Source organism: Simochromis diagramma, unplaced genomic scaffold, assembly GCF_900408965.1.
Source record: "Simochromis diagramma unplaced genomic scaffold, fSimDia1.1 OVJJ01000802.1, whole genome shotgun sequence".
Classification (NCBI taxonomy): domain Eukaryota; kingdom Metazoa; phylum Chordata; class Actinopteri; order Cichliformes; family Cichlidae; genus Simochromis; species Simochromis diagramma.
The window spans coordinates 5,021,197-5,040,966 of record NW_024387492.1 but is presented as its reverse complement, the minus strand read 5'-3'; the positions used below and the strand labels follow the sequence as shown (position 1 = coordinate 5,040,966).

At 40.9% G+C, this 19,770-nt stretch overlaps 1 protein-coding gene across 7 annotated transcripts in view; it reads left to right on the top strand.

Annotated features, from left to right (window-relative positions):
* The first annotated feature begins 1,342 nt into the window (after window positions 1-1,342).
* LOC120725428 (MAM domain-containing glycosylphosphatidylinositol anchor protein 2-like) overlaps window positions 1,343-19,770 on the top strand; it is a 194,068-nt gene continuing 175,640 nt past the window's right edge. For 4 of the 7 annotated variants that reach the window (XM_040018329.1, XM_040018328.1, XM_040018325.1 and 1 more), the window contains exon 1: window positions 1,344-2,522. In XM_040018329.1, coding sequence (XP_039874263.1) covers window positions 2,450-2,522 — 73 coding nt within the window. In that variant the 5' untranslated portion in view covers window positions 1,344-2,449. Of the gene's footprint in view, window positions 2,523-19,770 lie in introns of all 7 variants that reach the window. The other 3 variants (XM_040018326.1, XM_040018330.1, XM_040018324.1) reach the window with 2 other exon arrangements.

Below are 19,770 nucleotides of genomic sequence, written 5' to 3'. Positions count from 1 at the left end.
GTATTAGCTCCAAAGAGCACATTGTTTATTTTCAGTTCCTTATCTGATAGCAAGATATTGACAGTTCGGCTAAACATCTGTAAAGCAAGGGGAAACCCCCGATATTATTATAAGCATTGATCATGCTCAATCAGAATTTGGGCTTAGTCATTAAGGGAGTATAACTCTTAACGACTGCTTGGGTCTAGATGTCTTAAAAACCTGAAGAGGGCGCCAAACTACCCACTGCTGCTGCTCCAGCTGAGGAGAGACTTGCTGCTTCAAATCGAATTTTTCTGTCTCAACAAGTGGAGCATATTATTTCTTTTTAAATTAGCTATAAACAAAGATTTTACTCTTTTATTCATACGAATCACTTGTCACAACAAACTAGATTCTGACTATTTTAACTTGGGTCACAAAATATCTGAAAGCAATCAGCTTAGAAATCAGGTTTACTTTTATATATTTATGTAAAACACAATGAATGAATGAATTATTATTAATTAATTAATATCATAAATTGCGCAGACACCTCACTGGGTTTTGCTTCATATCCCTATGCCTGTTTGATCAGGGATCATACTGTTGAGCCTCTGTATTTAACCATTTATCTGAAAAGTATACCATTTACTTCTCCACTGGGGAAAATATTACACTAATTAAAACCATTTAATTGAAATTGTGTTGCTAGGAAACAGCTTTAGTCTCTGCATGCTCTTGATATTACCACTAACACTTAACAGGAAAAAAAAACACAAAACAATAAAGTGGGCTCATTCACAGAATAATATTTCCCGTACTTTGAAATAGTCTTTATGGCCACCTCTGTGTGACAATGGTGAAAGTGAAACACGTGTAAACGTGCATGATATGTCTTTTCTCTCGCTCTCTTTAGAACACTTGTAGTCACTCTAATAGAATATCATCAAACTGAGATTTTCTCAATTCCCCCCCGGAACTGCCTGCAGGACGCCCGAAGGGCCTATACCGGGACCCCATTTGGGAACCACTTAGCCCGACTTCCTTAAAACTTAAAAAGTTGTGCATTGCCAAAAAAAAAAAAAAAAAAAAAAAAAAAAACAGTTCCCGAAAAAATGTCGGCCTGTGGCAGAAGCATCACCAGCACCAGTAGGAAGAGCTGCATACACCAGACTAACACAGACATCCCACTATTTCGGGCCAAAAGTAGTCTGATGTAGCAGATGAATGCTACATGACAGACAGCACCTCATCCACCCTGTCTGATAAAGGAGGCATGGTGAAACATGAGCAGGCGGCGGTGTAGACTGTGTTTTTGGATGGTGATTGCAAAGGTCTGTCAAAGCTAGATCTCTTGAATTCCAATGCTTCCATCTCCCTCTCTCTCCCCCTCTCTCTCCTTCTCTCAGCATCCAGCAGCTGCGCCTCTCATGCCTTTCCTGACGCTGAGCGAAGCCTCCCATACAGATGAGCGCCTGGAAGCCACGCACCTCTTGACGTAGCTACAGACCGGTTGCGGTGCCACTCTGTCTCCGTAGCACGTATTGCGCAACGTGACCGCTGCTCAACTGGCACCACGGCGGGCACATCCGGCTCCCACCGTCGCCTGAAATCGCCGAAAAGTGGTGTGGTGACGCCGAGACAACCGAAAGCGTCGCCGGGGAGCTGTGGATAAACCATCCGGCTGCTCCTGACCGGTCTGGACCCTCCCCTCCCCTTGCCTTTCTTTCTTTTTTTTTCTTTTTTTTGCCACCGGGAGAGATGAGTCGAGCGCGCGGCATCGGGGTGCAGTCGGGATGTGACTATGTGAGCGCGAGAGCCTCCACTGTATACAGCAGCAGCTGGACTACTTTAAAGCGCAGAAGGTGAAAAGTGACAAATCTGTCAGTGTTTTTATTATTATTATAATTATAATTACTATTATCATTATTATTATTATTATTATTATTAAGCAGAGGAGGTGCTTTCGTTTGACAGCTCGCAGTCACCGCAGCAGTAAGCAGCAGCAGCAGCCGTGGAGAGAGCTATGTTCGTGGGTACCGAGCCGCAATCCGCTTGTAGTCGAAAGAACCTGCGTGTCCCCGCGGGCTTTTGCTAAAGTCTACGGAATCGGTGGAGCTCACCTACCTGCAGTGGAGGAGAGTTTTTTTTTTTGTTCCAAGGCCAGGCTTTCTGCAGCCCCACTCCCCGCGCCTGCCTGCTTCTCCACGTCCTCCGTGGTGGTTGTGTCTCCGCGAGCGCTCCGCATTTTTTGGGATTGCGTGACACTTCCCATTAAACCGACCGTTACCTGACTCTGTTCTCCTGCTGCGCCCATACATACCTTTACAGCGAACAGTTGGCGGAGGGAGGGGTGGGGGAGTCGGAGTCTAAATCAATCTTACGTGTGGATCGGAGCGGTGCCCGTGTCTATGCACCTCAGCCACACCGCCCCGGAAAGGACTTCTCGCTTTTGAGAGCTGGATATGCAGAGATTAACGTGAAAAGGATGGATCTAACTATCTGTGTTTTGGGGCTGTTGGCGCTCATCGTGGACGGCATCCGTTGTCAAGGAGTGTATGGTGAGCTTTTGCAATTTACTCCAAATGCGATAATGACCTTGTAAAATGGAAGGGAAAAAGTGGTTTCTCATAAATCGCCTGTTGTAATCCCCTTTAAATTCACAAGGAGAAACGAATGAATGAAAGAAATGCAAAATCAGCTTGCGCCAGGTTGACAAAGCAGGTCTGAATGTCACGTTTGAATAAGGGGGGCTCCGAATGCCCCGAGGTTATACAGCAAATCGCGTGTGTAGCCAATCATGCACAGCCCCTTTTCTCATCCAATCCATCACTCACAGTGGTCGGTGAGCAGACTAAATTTAGGAGGGAGGGGGGCATCCAGTAGATTGTTACAATGAAGCATGCTAGATTTCGTCTCGAATCCTTCCGACTGCAGATGATTTGTTAGTCATAATTCAAATGGTGGACGTGGCAAGCACCTTACATTAGGCCAGATACATTTTTTTTGAATGTCATCCATTAAGGCTATAATCTGTTGAGCAGCGACACTTGGCACGCACAGTCATGAATGGTTTTCATGTGTGGTGGATCAGTCTGCCCACCTCTTTCGTATGTCTGTCTGTCTGAATTTGTCTCCCTCTCCCAATAAACACGCTTAGCAAGGAGCACACATTTCCGTCTGTGGTTGTGCAACCAGTGGCACAGATCATATCTCAAGTGAATCGTCATCCACAGAGCACCGGCAGCAGCAGCAACAGCAGCACTATGAGTGATTCATGTGCCCTAACATGGGACATGGACTTGAGTTGGACAGCCCTGACCTCTCTGTAGTAACAGTGGCTGTTAGGGGACATTGTCAGGTCAAGTTAAGATGTGGGATTGTACGTTTCAGAGGCCGTTGCCAAGCGCTTCAAAAGATCTTTGTTGCCATGGTGTGTGAGTGTGAGCGCAGAGATGATGTAGCAAGAAAAGGTTACTGTGAGCATGACAGGAACAGTCATGGTGTTGCATCTGACCAATGATGCGCCAGGATTTTATCTGTTCTCCTCCTCTGGAGAAAGGAGGTAAATGAGATAATAAATCACAGCATATGCCCCAGCAGCCGTGGCATGACTGTTCATTTGCTTATACAGTTATTCCAATTACCTTATTTCTCCCACACCTGACACCTGTTGGAGCGTTATTTCACATTGAATCACATCTGAAAATGCGAAGGGTGCGCACGCACACACACACGCACACACACACACACACCACACACACACACGCACACACGCACATCGATTTTATATCATCTTCAAACCTCAAAGCGGCACTCATTAAGCAGTCTCAGATTTGTACTTTAGGTGTTGTTGTTTGGAGTTAGCGAATTACTCGAGTTACGTATTAAGCCCGAGGGCAGAAGTTCTCATCAAACATTGATGCCTAAAGAAATCATTGCTTTTGCTCGATTCAATAACCACTAAAGCGGCCTTGCGAGATATATTCAGGTCAGGCAGGCATGACACTGACTATCAAAACTGATGTCTGATTAAAGCTGTGGATTCTTGGTGTGAGCAAACAGTCTACGGTGCAGCATGTGCAAGCTCATTAGAAGGAGTCGTAGCCCATAGTGTTTGATATGATGTTGAGAGAGTGGTAGGTGTTGGGCTTGTAGCAGCAGCAGAAGGGACCGGGTGGGTGGGGGGAAGGTGTAGCAGATGGAACTGTTTGGACGTTCTGTGTTTGCATGTATGTTGTGCAGGCTAAAATGTTCTCCTGAGCTCTGTCAGCCCCCCCCGACTTTCCAAAATTTGTGTGCCTCAGTAAAGATTTGCATAAGTCTTGCTTTCTAATCCCACTAACACAGTAATGGGAGATGAGCTGCACAGGTAGAGATAGACAGGTATAGGTTCTCAATCTCAAACTGTTATTCTATTCTTTTGAAAAATGACAAGGTATCGGCAAAAACCTCTAAACTATGCTTAAAGCAAGCTGCGTGCATCTCTTGGGAAGCGCTGTCAGTAAAAAAAAAAAATCTATTGGTGAGGTTCAAAAGTCAACATTTATTATTGATAGTGGCAAAACATTTGCATGTCCCCGTCAATGTATGCACTGAAGGGTCTGACGCATGGAGGGTGTGGGAATTGTGCACCACAGGTGAAAGGCAGTGGGTGGGTGACTGGATAATGCGAGAAGGGTTGACACATGAAAGTAGCAGTTACCAGGATTTCACGAAAGCTTTCAGGCAGAGCAAAGCTTCACTGCGCTGCACTACATTTGTCACATCTTTGAAATTGGAGTAAAAAAACAAACAAATTAGCAATAGATATTCTTAGTTTCACATGGTGAACTGCATTTCAATATTCACCCCACTAGATTTCATTATCTTCTTTTTGTTACACTCAAAGCATCTCCTATCTTTCCTTCCCACGTTTTCTAAATTGACCCCAGTGCTTACAAATGGGACAATTTGCAAAAATGAGACTTTCAGCGATTAGTTTTATCCCTGAGCATCGCTGTACGTCATCATCGGCCGAGTAAATGGTGGAATCATGGTGTAGTAATGAAGAAATCACATACTAGTGTGTTAAGTGGTGCTGCCAGAGTCATTAAAGAGGATTGATGAAGGCTAGTCATCCCTCCATGACTTCAGGCCACAGTGGGAAAAGGAGACACCGCTAAAGTACAACATCTGCTCCTCTCACTCCACTCCCTCCCTAATTCTTGCCTCTTTTTTTCACACTTCTCCAGAAGATTGCTCTATTATGCCCATGTCTAATATTTGTTGCATTCCAGATATCCAGTAGGCCAATAACTGCTCCACCATCATAGCAAAATGGAGCTATCCCAATGCGTACAAACCTGGAAATATTCTCAAATGACATTAATGTGTAATGGCAACCAAGCTGCACTAAATAACAATATCAAAAGACTACAAGGGAACATGGCTCCTGTGATATCTCGGAAGTGTTGTTATGTGTGTTACTTTTCTGGAGATGTTCTTCCTCAGTATGTTCTCTTTGCATCAAAGTCAGTCGGCGACAGCTTCCATGGGATGTGCAGATGTTCCCGATCTCGTTTGTGTTTTGCTACTTAAGAGAAAAAAGTTCCTGCTGCTTCCCCTCCCATTCCACTTCTCCCTCACTCGCTTCGCCTTTCTCTCCCCATTTCTCACTTGCTCTCCCTCTCTCTCGTTTGCATTGAAGTCCAACCAATTGGTGGGGTTTCTTTTCATGAGCCCCGGTTCAGACGCTTTGGCTTCTAAGCTATGCAAATGCATTCTGCCAGTGAAACTAAAGCCGTCTTTGTTGGTTCTCAGAGGCCTCCTCCACAGAGTCCTTCATCATTCCCTTGGATCGGGACCCTCACATTTCCCACCGTAATGAGACCACGGATAACTCTATCGCTTCTCCTCCCTCTCACTTTCTGTCTCTGTTTCCTTGCCTGTCTATCTCTTTCCTGTCTCTCCCCCCACTCTCTGGAGGGAAACTGTACGGATGGACGTCTACAGTATATGTGCTTCAATCAGTGGTAAAATAGGATATGCGGCTCAGTATAGCCCAGAACAAGCAATCTGGTGCAGTGGAACTCTTTGCTGTGCACATTGGGGATTACTATGTACCCCTGGGTGGGGCTTCAGATAGCACCAACTTAATCAAACCGAATGTCAGTTCTCTTTGGACCCAGTCCTCTGAGATTGGCACTGAATATACAGTGCAGAGACAATGTTTGATCTTGAAGTCTGAAGCACTCCTGCCGTACTCAGTTCTCACTGGATAATCCTTGACAGTTTTACTTTAATACCCTAATACAGTGTGATTAAGGTGAAACATGTTTTCCATTGTGGTGAATTTTGGAAACCAGATTTCATAATCTCTCCAAATTCAAGTTAAAGCGGTGCTCCATCAAATACTATTCTTTTTTCACAGGTATTCTTATTATCAATTAGTATGCCTACTGGAGCAAGAGAGGGTGAGCAGATCTGATTTTTAGTATGGGTAAAAGTCCATCACCAAACCGTACATGGTAACAATGCACTGCCTTTTGTAAATACACCTGAATGCTGATGCCTTTGAAGAAAAAAATTTAAAAATGCAACACACTGTCCATTTTTATGGAGTAACGCAATAGTTTTTCAGTGTCCTAGACTTTGGTTGGTCGGGATGTTGCTGGTTAAAGTTTTTGTTACTTAGCTAGCAGAGCATCAGGACTGAGACTCCTAAAGCAATTAATCAGTCCCAGCAAGCATTCATCTTGAGGATGTTTTAAAATGTTGAAAACAGCAGTACTGTTATAGATGTGTGGTGCAAGGAGTATAAGACTCGTAAAAAAGCAATTACTTGGGTGCTTCTGGTGTCTGATTTTTTTTATCTTAGTATGACCTGCTCATATTGATTTTTGCCAATATTGATTTTCTTTTTAAGAACTATAAATGACAGCAAATGCAACAACAATCAACTTTTCTTCACTGCCTAAAGAAATTATTAAACTTTGCAATCTTCCCCAAACTGCTCTAAGATACTTGATCATCTTTCACTTAAACAGCTTAAAATAAAGTGGTGTGTGAAGTGCTCCAAACCCACCTTTACCTTACAAATCTAACCAAAAGCAGGTGCAACAGATTCACACAAAAAACAAATATGAAGTAACTCCATCATTTTCCAGCATGTTTATAAATTCACCAGATAATAGAACATACTCTTTTCTCTTTTTCACTCACCTCCATAATTTTCCTCAAAACTGCTTTGATGCATTGATTGCTCATTCTGAGGCTTCTGGATAACTTTAGCTTTAGCCACTTTGCATTTGTTTGCTTATTTAAAATGGTTAAGTACACACTGGTAAGGGTGATTTAAGTGATTAGCTGTGTTGTCACCGACAGTTTGCTTTGTCGAACTTTGTATCTTTATTTACAGCAAGGAGCTTCCATTCTAATGACATGTTAGATGCTATGCCCATGTCGCGTATCCATGAAACAACCAGCTTGTAATTAAACATATGGGAGGCTGAGTAGACAGACATCAGGCCTCCCAGGTCACAAATCTGGGAGGAAAAACACAGAAAATCGACCCATTCCACTTCCTGTTCTATGTGTGGATATGATTAAAGTTTTGGGGGGGGGGTTTGTGGCTCAGAGCAGTGCTAATGTTTAGCTAGCAACATGTGATTATGACTGAGACTTCTCATGCAATTAATGAGTCCCAGCAAGTGTTTATCTTCAGGGTGTTTTAAAATGCTGAAAGCATTAGTACTCTTGTAGCTGTGCAATGCAAGGAGTACAGGAATAGTGACAAACGTATATTCTTTAATTTTATGAAAGATAAGAAATTAAATTCAGGCATTGGCTTTTATAGGGGGTTATTGTAGAAACACTTAATGAACGGTGTAAAAGAAACCGAACAATTAACACTGTAAAACTATACTGTGTTTTAGATTACAATAGGTACACTATAATAGCAGTTTAATGCAGAGTACTTTACTGTAACCAAATTTATTTAGTCCTTGCTGCCTAGTGACCTGTCCTTCAAACTTCCTTCTTCCTTTAACATTGACTTGTTTTGCTTCCAATTCAAAGCCGGAGTAAGTTCTATGACATCAACGTGATGATCAATTTTCTCAGACTTTCTGAGGCTTCAGAGCTGCAGGAGATATTCTTTTGTATTGAACTGTTTTTTGTTGTAGACATACCACTCATGTAAATCTCTGGATAGGCCCTTAAATTGTTTTTCGGTGACATGGCGCTTAGCTGTGAAGCCAAGAGGTCATGTTTGTTGCCTGTGGTTGTGATCCTGTGGGATGTGTGTCTGTGTGCGCTCTCTGTGCCTCTTTTGGAAATTTTGAAAGATACTTTGCGTAGCTTGGCAGAAGGCAGAATTGGACACAGAGTTGTAAGCTTTAGGGTTGTACAGTAGTGGGGATTTTAACAGTATTGTGAACTACAACAATGTCCTCTGCACAGGAAATAAGCAACTGAATACTTCTCCATAGTTGAAAGCCAAGATAGAGTTGTGCACAGCCAGTAGGAATTGAATATGCTTTCAGTATGGATGTTCATGGAGTGTAATATTTTTCTTCAAGATTTGTGATCCAAACTATAAAAAAATATATATAATGCAGCTTTGGCTATTTTGCACACATCATGAACAGCTGTAATACTCTCCTCCTCCTGCTTTGAGGATTTGGATAAGTTCAGGAACACAATTTACCTCTGGATCATTCAAGGCCAAATCCCTACCACAGACCAAAAGAAGCTTATTGTAACCTGGCTGGCTGCTTGAACTGTTAAGCCCACATCCCCAAACCCTGAGCTACTTTTCCTCCCCTACACAGTACCGAGGACAGGAACCTGCTGCTAATGATGTTGTCCTCATTCATTCATTAAGATACTTTCTGGTGCATGTCTGGACCAACCTTTACTTTGTAGTTTATTTAATTATTCTGTGCTTTTAATGAAGTCTTGCATGCCCTCTAATCTGCAGAGAAGCCCCCTCCCCTGCACTGAACCAAAACAGATATTTTCCTTTTGTCTCCTGACATTTTCATGAAGTGGTCATTTTTCACCTTGAATCATTAAAAACAAGATTGAAATCTTAAATGTCAAACTTTGGTCCTGCTAATATTACAGTGTTCAATAGCAAAGCTTTTATCTGTAGTGATTTCATTTCATGTAATAGTGTTAATATCCGCATGTCGACAGGCACATGGTTAAACTCAGATAAATTAAACCTACAATATCTTTGCTTTAGAAGCCAGACTGGTCAATAACTGTGGTGCATTTGCAACATGACGTATGACAGATGTTAATTCCAGAACAAGACTCTCTTTGGCAGTGCAGAATGCTCCTTTGCTTTTCACCCCCAGTCTCTTATGCCGTTTACATGAGATAACTGGAACATCTGTGAAGGGACTGTCATTTAGACAGATGCAGGTAATTAATATTTAAATACTATTAACTACTGCAGTATTGACCAAAAGCAGTAGTGAGCCTAGAAAAGTAATCTGCCATCCCTGATGTGATTGCTTATAGTTAGATAAGTAAGTGCAATATTTATTGTTCTTATGGTTCTCCACATTTCTATGGTCTAAACACATCTAGCGACGCTAGTGGATAATACAGTAGCCTAACATGTTTCCTGACAGTAACAGAATTTTATTTTGTACAATTTTAAGTATCAGGGCATGCTGACCATGTAATGCAATGTGACATCCCATGTTCCAGTCAGACAAGGACTCTTCATGTGTGACTCCATCATCTTTCACGATGTCATTTCCTTTCTGTGCTATACTCAATACCTATAAAGCAAACAATGCCAACTGCTACATATGAATGACACTGATCTGTAAATGTCATTTATGGCTCCAGTTTAAGCATAAAAGATGGAGATTTACATGCACTGCTAGCGTATTCTGACACTGGCCTCATGCAAATCTGCTTTGAAAAATGATTCCTATTTTCTGCTCGCACTCTGGAATTGGATAAAAAAAAAGAAAGAGGAGTTTTCTTTAGAGAAGGTGAGGGAGTGCTGCTGTTTTGCATTATCTCAAATCCCCTGCATACTGTTAGTCCACCCACGAAGGATGTTCCATAATGTGTTACCTGAGGATAGAAAAACTGCGTCGGACTGACATCTCCATCACCCATTCATTTTGTTTTGTTGCTATTTTTATTATTAGTGCATGGACTTCAATGAACTCCACCCATAAAAAAACAATTCTAGTAAGACAGAGTGAATGAACACGGTTGTCAGTTTATAGAGCATTACATTTCCAGAGTAAGCAGTCATAGTGGTAGGGTCTTTACTGGAGTAAAAAATGCAACACTTCACTCGAACATTTACAGTAAGAAGGAATAAACATACAACAGAATAAATATTACCACTTCCAAATGTGAGAGGTTACAACAACAAATTTACTATGGATGCAATCAGCCAGCTGTTTCCATTTCTATTATGAGAATGATATCTTAACTCTGGATGCTTACTGATACCATGTATTGGTCTGATACCAGTGTTATTGTAACGACTATACTTGTAAAGTAGATCATACTTTGGTGATTTAGGTAACATATGGTTCAACTTAAACATATTTATAGAATATAAATTAACACGAATGAAATAAAAGTATGTAAAAACTATTTATTTATTTATTTGGTTCATAAAGACACTCATTAGGCTGCTGCACACGGCTGTTACTTGGAGTTGGGCTAGTTTTCCCTTTTTCGTGCACAGCTCTAGTTCCAACTAGTGTCCTTATAAGTTCTCTCAGAATGAACGTAAAGAGTAAATTTAATAAATAAATAAATAAAGCCAAAACATGCAAGACAAGTGGTCCCCGTAAAGGTGGGAACAAACTTGTTTCAACACTTGGGGCAAAAACACATAGTTGAGTACAAACAGGCTAAGAAGACTCAGGCAGAGGAGATGCTAGCAGCTTTTGATGCGCAACCCAAAAGGAAACAAATGACTCAATTGAGTACTGCTGCAGCACTCGCTAGTTTGATTTGAAATTAGTGATGCATGGTGGAAACGAGGGACTTTAAGTAGCTACTTAGGCTACTTTTATTCTTACATTTGACCCATGTTGCATCACTGGACATAAAGCTGTGTTGCTGCTATATCACAGTAACGCTGCTGCTAGCACCTTGTTTCAGTAGGTCCACACTTTGAATTCTGTCTGTCATTAATGACAATATCAGCAAAGGATAGGAAATGCTCCTCATTTACTTAGATATATAAATGCTACTCTCTTTAAGCTGAAAGTGTTGATAAAGCTGTTTAGTATTTTTCCCTACAGTATATTGTTATAGATATCATGGCAGATTTTCTTTAAATATTGTTGAGGATATATCACCCACCCCTACCGAACATACAAATAAAAGCTTTTGGCCTTGCTTCGAATACCTCAGAATTACTGACCTTTTGCTGTTAGCTTTTCCTGTGCTACATTAGCCCCTGCCATTAGCTGCTGCTGTGAGATAGTGAAGTAAACACAGAACATCTCAGAACTAAACTGAATGGATCGGCCCATAGATTGACTCCACGTCACCAATATCACGGTGAGGATTGTTTCGGTTTTCTGCAAAATGGATCAAAAGCTCTGACTCACAGCTAAGTGAATCATTCATTAACATCTCACACTGTATTTGCTTTGTTGTATCTGAAATTAAACTCATTAGCTGAATTTAGTTAATCACATTCCGCACTAAATTTCATTTTTTCTAACATATACTCATGACACAGTTTGTCTGTTATATGCTTTGCAGCTTGTTCAGCTCATGAGTGCTGTATGCTGTATAGGGATAGATAAACAAGAGCAGATGCATAGTGAGGAGCTGTAACTGTATATGGTGCATGTTGATAAGAACAGATGAAAATACGCCTTTACCCAGGTTTAGAATTTGTGCATAAATGGAATAAACAGATGTATTTATGCTTCCAGAGAATGGGACAAAGTGACTGTTATTGCAAAAGACTGTGTCAAAATTCATTTTGTACATCGATAATTCATGGGTTTTCAATATCCCATGAGCTATAACAACTGCTAACATTATACTGCTATTATATTTGTTAAGCCTGCAAATACAGTATATACAGTATATTTTTAAGATGTATTCAGCGACTTGGCTTTCAAGCTCTTTTCACTCTGAATGTGTTTTTATATCTTGAGTTATCATTTCCACAATTGGCATCACTTCAAATTACAGAGAATTATACATGTTACCCAGCTTCAAAGTGACGCGAATGATGAAAGCACCTCATTGAATATGAATTACTCCTGTCTCAAGTTATGCATCTTGCTCGATTGAATTGTCTTTGTTAAGACAAACTGGCAGGACCTACATTTACACACATGAAGTACAAATCACTCAGCAATCCCAATAGGTGGCTTACAAGAGCAACAGAGATCCTTTTAGCAGCACTGTGCAGGAAATAAAAAACAAAACAAAAAAAGAAAGCCAGGGAAGGATTGGTACGTTGTGGCACCCACAAGAGGCTAATGCCAACCTTCAACTATGTCACTTCAGCCCACACAGGCATCCTTCCTAAGTGCTGCTCCTGTGAAGTGATGTCTGTTGTCATGGTGACAGTATGTGAGCCTGGCATTGCACGTCCTCTGACTTCACCGCTGCCTTCCTCGCTCGCTTCTTCCTTCCCTCTCTCCCTCGCAGCCTACCCACATTCTCTCCTTCCCCTCACATGCCAGCAAATCAATCGCTGAAACAAATGTGAAGTGATTGCAGAAGCGCAAGCTTCTCGCAGCATCCTTACAATTGCGCAAGAGAGCAGATAAAATTGCTGTGTGGCGTGGAGTGGGTCGGGGGAGTGGGGGTGGTGTTGGGAGGGGATGATGAGGCGAGGGTGGTGGTGGTAGAAGGTTGGGTTGGTGGGGGTGTTGAGACAGAGTCTCTTCAAAATTCAGCACTGTTTCATTGCTGAGGCAACTCTAGGATGGAGCTTAGTTATCTTTTTAGAAAATACTGCTTAAGCTTCTCTGACAAGAAGGAACAGTAGCAAAGTACCTTTGTTGACAATGATGACTTCAGTAGTTTCACTTCAGAATAAATGCCAAACATGCCATGCAGCGCAGAATGGGGGACCTTCCTATAGAGACAACTTTGCATAAATCTCCTAACAACTCTTCTCCCCACCTAATAGTGCAAATGCATTTTTCCCCTCTTCTCTTAAATGTAGGCAGTAACCTATTGGCAAAAGGAGACCGAGCCTGTGGAGTTGTACTGTGGCTCTGCACAGGCACTGTGAAATTTTAACACAGATGACCGTGCAGTTTGTGTGAGTGTGGGAGGATGTGTACTCGTTTTCTGTGTGCGTGCGTGCTTTTTCATCTATCTAGGGCAACACTTTGCTGAGATATTAATTTAGCAGTGTGATTTATGACCATGTTCACACATCATTCTGTCGAAGCAGGACTCATCATGGATGGCGAACGTGCCTGAAAGTGCCTGTGAACGTGTGATTTAGTCATTATGTATGCTTTTGTACTTGCTTTTATACTTACTGCACCTCCCACCATTTTTAAAAGGATATCCAACTGAGTGCTAAGCCCTTTTTTGTTATTTAGCTTTCTGTGTATCCCTCAATAGTATCTAAAAACCTTATTCTTCTAACAGAAATTCACGATGTAATAACTAATCTCTTTAGCGCCATGCTCTCTTCATCTCTCCACCAGACACAGTATATCCCAGAGGCTGTTATACCCATGGGGATAACCTCAAGCCCTGCACTGTCAGTTAATGGCTTCCTATGCCAAAGCAAGCAAAGTCATCTCTAGTACGCAAAGCACTTCTTCATTGAGATTTTGTTCAGTGGAAAAAGGTGGAGGAAGGAAGGTGTAATGCAGATCTCGCAGAGTTTTTGCCCAGTCCTGCATGTCTGCTGTCTTCCCTCGTGTTTATCCTGAACACTTCTGCAAAGGCTTTGCTCAATTTAAGTATAGTAGCCACGCATCAGCTGTTCAGAACAAGAAATGCCCAGAATCTGAGAAAAACTAGTTGACTCGTGCTGTCAGCAGCGCCCACTTAGAAATCCAAGATTTGTGCTGCAGTAATTAGCGGTGGCTCTTGAACGAGTCTATATGTGTCTGCTCAGCATCACATGTGTTTCTTTTTGGAGAGCTTGCAGTTTCTTTGGCCAGTTCAGATTTTTGACATCAGGTCAGAACCTACAGATTTAAAATTTGTCTTGTTCTGTACCCCAAGAAACCCTACCTGCTACTAAGAATTCTTCTGTGTAATTATCAATAAATGTTCATGATTAAACTTTTTTACTAACTAACTTCCAATTTGTTCATATCTACACTTGTTAGAAAGCCTGCTGTAACTCTCGCTCAAACAAATATCAAAATAAAGTGCTCCCAATTGTCGCTTTTCTATATAAATAAAACTAATAACTGCAGTATATTCCACTTCATCTAACATGAACAACATGTCTGCATCTCTCTGTAATTAGCCTAGACCACCAAAGCATTAGTCTGCTCTTCTGTGCCACTATGTTCAGCTTTTATGGGCACTTCAAACAATACTGAATGAGCTGAACAGGCTGTGTTAGAGCTGAGGCAAATAAATGTTGAATAGAATTTACTTTAGATGAAATTATTGCGTTGCAGAAAAGGAGGAACAAAGAGTGACTATATGAAGGTTGGTAAAGCCTTGAAAAATAAGGAAGAGTGCATCAGATGATGCACATGCGATTTAGTGGCTATTGCACTTACATTTAGAGAAATGATGTCAAATGTTGTTTCAAGAAATAAACATCACAGTTTTGCATTTATTGCATTTCTGTATAGCATATTGCTACCAATTATCAAAGTTGCTGTCTGCACTGCTGCAGCCTGTAGCTACAGTCACATGATAAATAAGGTTTTCACAGGACTCTGTTGGAGTTTTGCTGCTCTCCTTGGGTTTGTTGCCCTGTTGTATAGCCCATTCTGGGCTATACTTTAGCTGTTGGACAGATGGCCTAAAATTTGACTCTAAAATAATTTGGTATACAGAGGAGTTGTTGGTCAACTCAATGACTATAATGTTCCCCGGTTCTGTGGCTGCAAAGCAGGCCTAAATGACAGCTCCTGCATCACTGTGGGTGTTAAGAGTTTGTGCTAATATGCTGTTTGGTTTTAGCCAAACGTAGTGCTGTCCATTTTGTCCAAAGAACTTAGTTCCATAAGATCTGTGATTTGTTCAGATTCAGCTTTGTAAACCTAAGCCGTGCTGCCATGTTCTTTTAGAGAGAATAGGCTTTCTCTTGTCAGGCCTTCCAAACAACCCATACTTGTTCAGTCTTTTTCTAATTGTGCTGTCATGAACTTTAACATTTAACATGCTAACTGAGGCCTGTAGAGTCTAAGATATAGCTCTTTGACTTTTTGGAGCAATGCAGATTATGTCTTGAGGTGACAGTATATTTGCCACTGCTGGAAAGATGTGGGTTTGTGTTAGCGCATACCTGAATGCTTTCCCATCTGGCAAGACGTCAGCTTTTATAGAGGACCTCACACTCACTGATGATCAGGTAATCAAGTGCATTTGCTTAACAACACCTGACTGCTTAATTTTGCTCTGGACTGCATAGAAACCTTTTTTCACATGACTGTATATTTCTGATGAGGTGATCATACTGGGCACAGGGTAACAGACTCTGATGTACATGCATATTTGACGCCGATCTCTTAAAATGTTAGCAGTTATGGCAAATTCCTGTTTCACAGAGATCAACATACAGAATGTCGTGCATATATGAAACAGTGAGAATCAGTTGAATTCAGAGCCAAACAGAGTTTTCCCAGTCTTAAGAAATACCAACCTCACTTGCCCAAATATCTGAATAGAGAGAGACAGTTGGTAGTCCTTTTTACTTGTCTTTCATGTCAGTTAGATGTGTTTAATCTTAAGCTGACTGAAGCCTAAAGGAAGCCTCCTCAAATGCCATGTTCACAGCTTAAGCTGACCTCCTGGCCTTATTTTCATCATTTCTGCTTCTCCCAGATTCCCTCCATTGCTATTTCCCTTGTTTACAATAATATTACTCCCTTTTTATTCAGTGTACTTCCTAAGAATAAGAAACGGTCTTGTTCGAGCTTTCTAGCGCCTCTTCAGCCATGTGATTACCATGCGACGGTTGCTAAAATATATGTTGGAGCACAGTTTATATCTGTCTGTCTTTTGGTTGTAATCAAAGGTCTCTCCGCTAAGCAAAAAAGCTTCCCTCAACAGCGTTTTTTTTTCTTTCTGATGCTAACAGCCAGACTCACCGAGGATTTTATCCTCCAAGCTCAATTGGGGGTTAGCTTGATTGTGTGAAATTGCAGATCAATAGTCGATTTGATTGTTTAGGGACTGCTGTGTCAGTCCCAAGTTCTTCAAGAAGAACATCAGTATTTGCTCTCTGCATGCATATGTTGCTTTTACTTTGCATTTTAGTGATTTATTATAAAAAATAGTAAACATAGATTCCCAGCTGATTTTGACCACAGACATTCGATATCCATATTACCTGCAGGATTGGAATAAATGTTAATGCGTGCCTCTTTTTGTTATGTTGTAGGTGTATTAATCAAACGCATCTAGTGTATTTCCCTGTGGTGACACAGGTGACTTAACACTACACAGATATCAGAGATTTATCGGCTTCACTAAAGGAGAAGTGGTGCTCTAGGCCATTTCATCATGTTATTAAACGAAATGACTAATCTTGTATAATTAAAAATATACTACAAAATCAATTTTATTGGATGGTCTGGTGGAATATGATTTCCCTCTTGCCTTCGGGACCCTGTAAAAGGAAATATTAAAATCATTAACTAGTGTAGGTAGATGTAATAAAAAATATACTGAATTCTTTCATTCCAGGATGTTGTGATTTAAATGAGTTGAGTTTTGCTGGTTTCTGTGCTCGGTGTGCTGATGTGGGACCATGTAGTTATTAAGTTTGTTGTTAAGTTTGTAGTTAAGTTTGTTGATGTGGATATTAAACAGCTAGAAATCCCTGCTTCTGCCACAAGAACCGAAGACTTCAAAACAGCTTATAAATACGCCAATAAACCTCAACATATTAGTGGATGTGCGGCTCCTCTTGGCTCATCAGAGGAGTCCATGCAAATCTGGTAATAGAGTCTCTGAATGCATTAGTAATGCTCTCCAAAGAGGTGGGACCTGGGTGGTGTTTCCATATTGCTATCCATATTTATATCATAAGCCACATATCAACACATGCTGATAATATTCATGAATTCTGTAGCTAGTGATCCAGCTGAAGCAGAATAGCAAAATGTGGCTGCCCCCCCTCTGCGGTGAGTGCCTCCTGTAGTGGGTGTCTTACATGTTGATGTATGTGTGGGTGCACGCGTGCACTTTTGTGAATGTGTGTGTCTGTTGTTGTGTGCGTTCCCCGTGGATTTCTATGATGCTACCGAGGTAATTGGATGTGTGACGCCCACCAAAAATCCCCTTTAGCCCTGGGCAAGCGCTCTTTCAATCCCAGCATGCCTCTGTGGAAAGCACAACCCAAAGGAAGGCTTATTCTTTCAACTGGCAAACATCAAATGGTTCCCTGTTCTCTCCATCACAGGCTCTGTCTCTCTGCTCTGCTGTAGCGTTAGGGGAAAGCCCATTAACATGTAATGACAAGACCGTACACATGCGTGGCAGTCGTAGAGGAACAGAGAGCTGAGGATGCACACTGTGCTCACCACAATTTTCCTCGTTAATAACCGTTGATTTTTTTTTTTTAGTGACAGCTGTTAGGAAGATTGGGGAAATTATTGTTCACTTGTGGAGCAGATACAGCTTTAGGGCAGAAGCTCGAAAGTATGAGGGGAAGTTAAACTGTCCCTGATGGGTGGAGATGTGCCTAAGCCATGGAAGACCATCAGAATTTAATTAAGGCAGTTTAGCTGCTGTAGTTTGAACTTTGATTATGTAAGGAATGATTAATACATCAATAATAGCTTCTAAACAAGCAGCAGAATGAGGATTTAAGTTATTTGCAGTATTGTGTTGTAATACTGGATACTCCTGTGGAGATGCGCTGCTGTGTTTGCGGCACAGACACGGCACGTTCAGTTCTTACAGCTGGTATATTTAAGGGTTGCAGCTACAGTTATTTTCATCCAGGGTCAGGAAGTGAAACTGCATAGGCATCATTAGTGTTTTTAATGCTTCTTTATGCACCCCTTCATTATCTTCTTTCTCTTCTTCTCTCCTGATACCACGTTTTCTTCATCAAAACTGGCAAAGATGATCTTCAGGCAAAGCCTCACAAAAGTTGTCATATGGATTTTTGAATGCATCGGTTGTCGCAGCCACTTGAATTCTGCGGCAGAGCTGCCAAAAAGGAAATGAGGTCACATCTTAGCAACGCTTTGATCTGTCAAAGCCAAAGTATATGGAGTTGGAGCCTCATTTGGAGCAAGCACAAAAAGGAATTAAAAAGTAGAGCGTTTTGCATGATAGCTGTTAGTATTTTTTCACTGACTGATTCTTCTGTCTGATAATACTGTGGGAGGTGTCATCCATGACCGCCAAATATGACTTTAGAGTTTTAAAAATATCACAAAATTAATCAAGTGAATTTTAGATTGTTTAGAATGTAAACAGGAAGTGAGGTCATGCCTCGGAAATTCACAAAAAGGCCAAATTCGGTGTAAAAAATGTGTAATTTGACCCTTCAACAAGTAACATAACTCTAAAAGAGTCTTTTTTTTTACTTTTTTTCAGTTTGAATCCAAAAATGGCAAGGATGCATTGTTCTTCTTTTTAAATCCAGCATATTATTCATAGTTGAGAATGAATGACTGCCTTCTAGAGGATGCCATAAACTGCATTTGCAAAAGCAGAAAGATTAAGAAGCTGAAAAACGATCAATAAGGAAAGACAAACGCTACTGGTGCCTACACAGCTTTGCCGCTTAGCCCCGAATTAATTACTAAACAGTTTTTGATAAACTTCTTCGACTAATTGAAATTTAGGTGATGTTCATCTTCTGCTCCAGTTGTCATTGATTTCATTACAAAGTAGTCTGGACTTCTCAACATTCAAATTTACAAGGCTTTCTTTCCCTTTGTGGTTATTAATGTTAATCCCCTGTGTAATACACAATGTGTGACGTTTCTTTAGTGTACCAGAGCTAGTTTTTTAACCTGAAGGTTGATTAATAATGCATGACAAAGAGGGGGTCATAATAGGGTTGCTTACTCAAGAGGATTCCTTGTTTAGGAAATTAGATTTTAACTGCAGGTGAATATTAATCCTTACAGTAATTCTCCTCATTAGATCAAGCACACATATGAGCATGGTGAAAAGAAAGCACAAACTCTTTAAAGTCTACAGTTTTACAAATCAGAGCATAAAAAAAGTAAATACTACCTCAGATGAACAACAACACGTGTCATATAACAGAATGTCATTATTTATTTAATAAAAACTAAACCAAAATACAGAATCAGTGAGGTCCTGCTAACCTAATGTGCTTGATTAACTGATCGTCATTACGTTGGAGTCCCTGTGCTGGTCTGATGTGCTTTAACTCGGTGAAAACGAGGAAAGACATCAGCAATGATCTTAGAGAAGCAACTGTTGCAATGCTATTTGCAAACAATATGAAGTCTAACATGAAATCTACAGTAAGAAGATTAAATATATTCAAGACAGTTGCCAAGCTTACTGGGAGTCGACATCCAAACAAATTTACCCCAAGGTCAGACTGTGTGATGCTCAGAGACACGGCAAAAAACCTTGAGAGCTACATCTCTGACGCTACAGCATGTAAAATGTCAAAGTTCATGACAGCACAATTAGAAAGAACTGAACAAG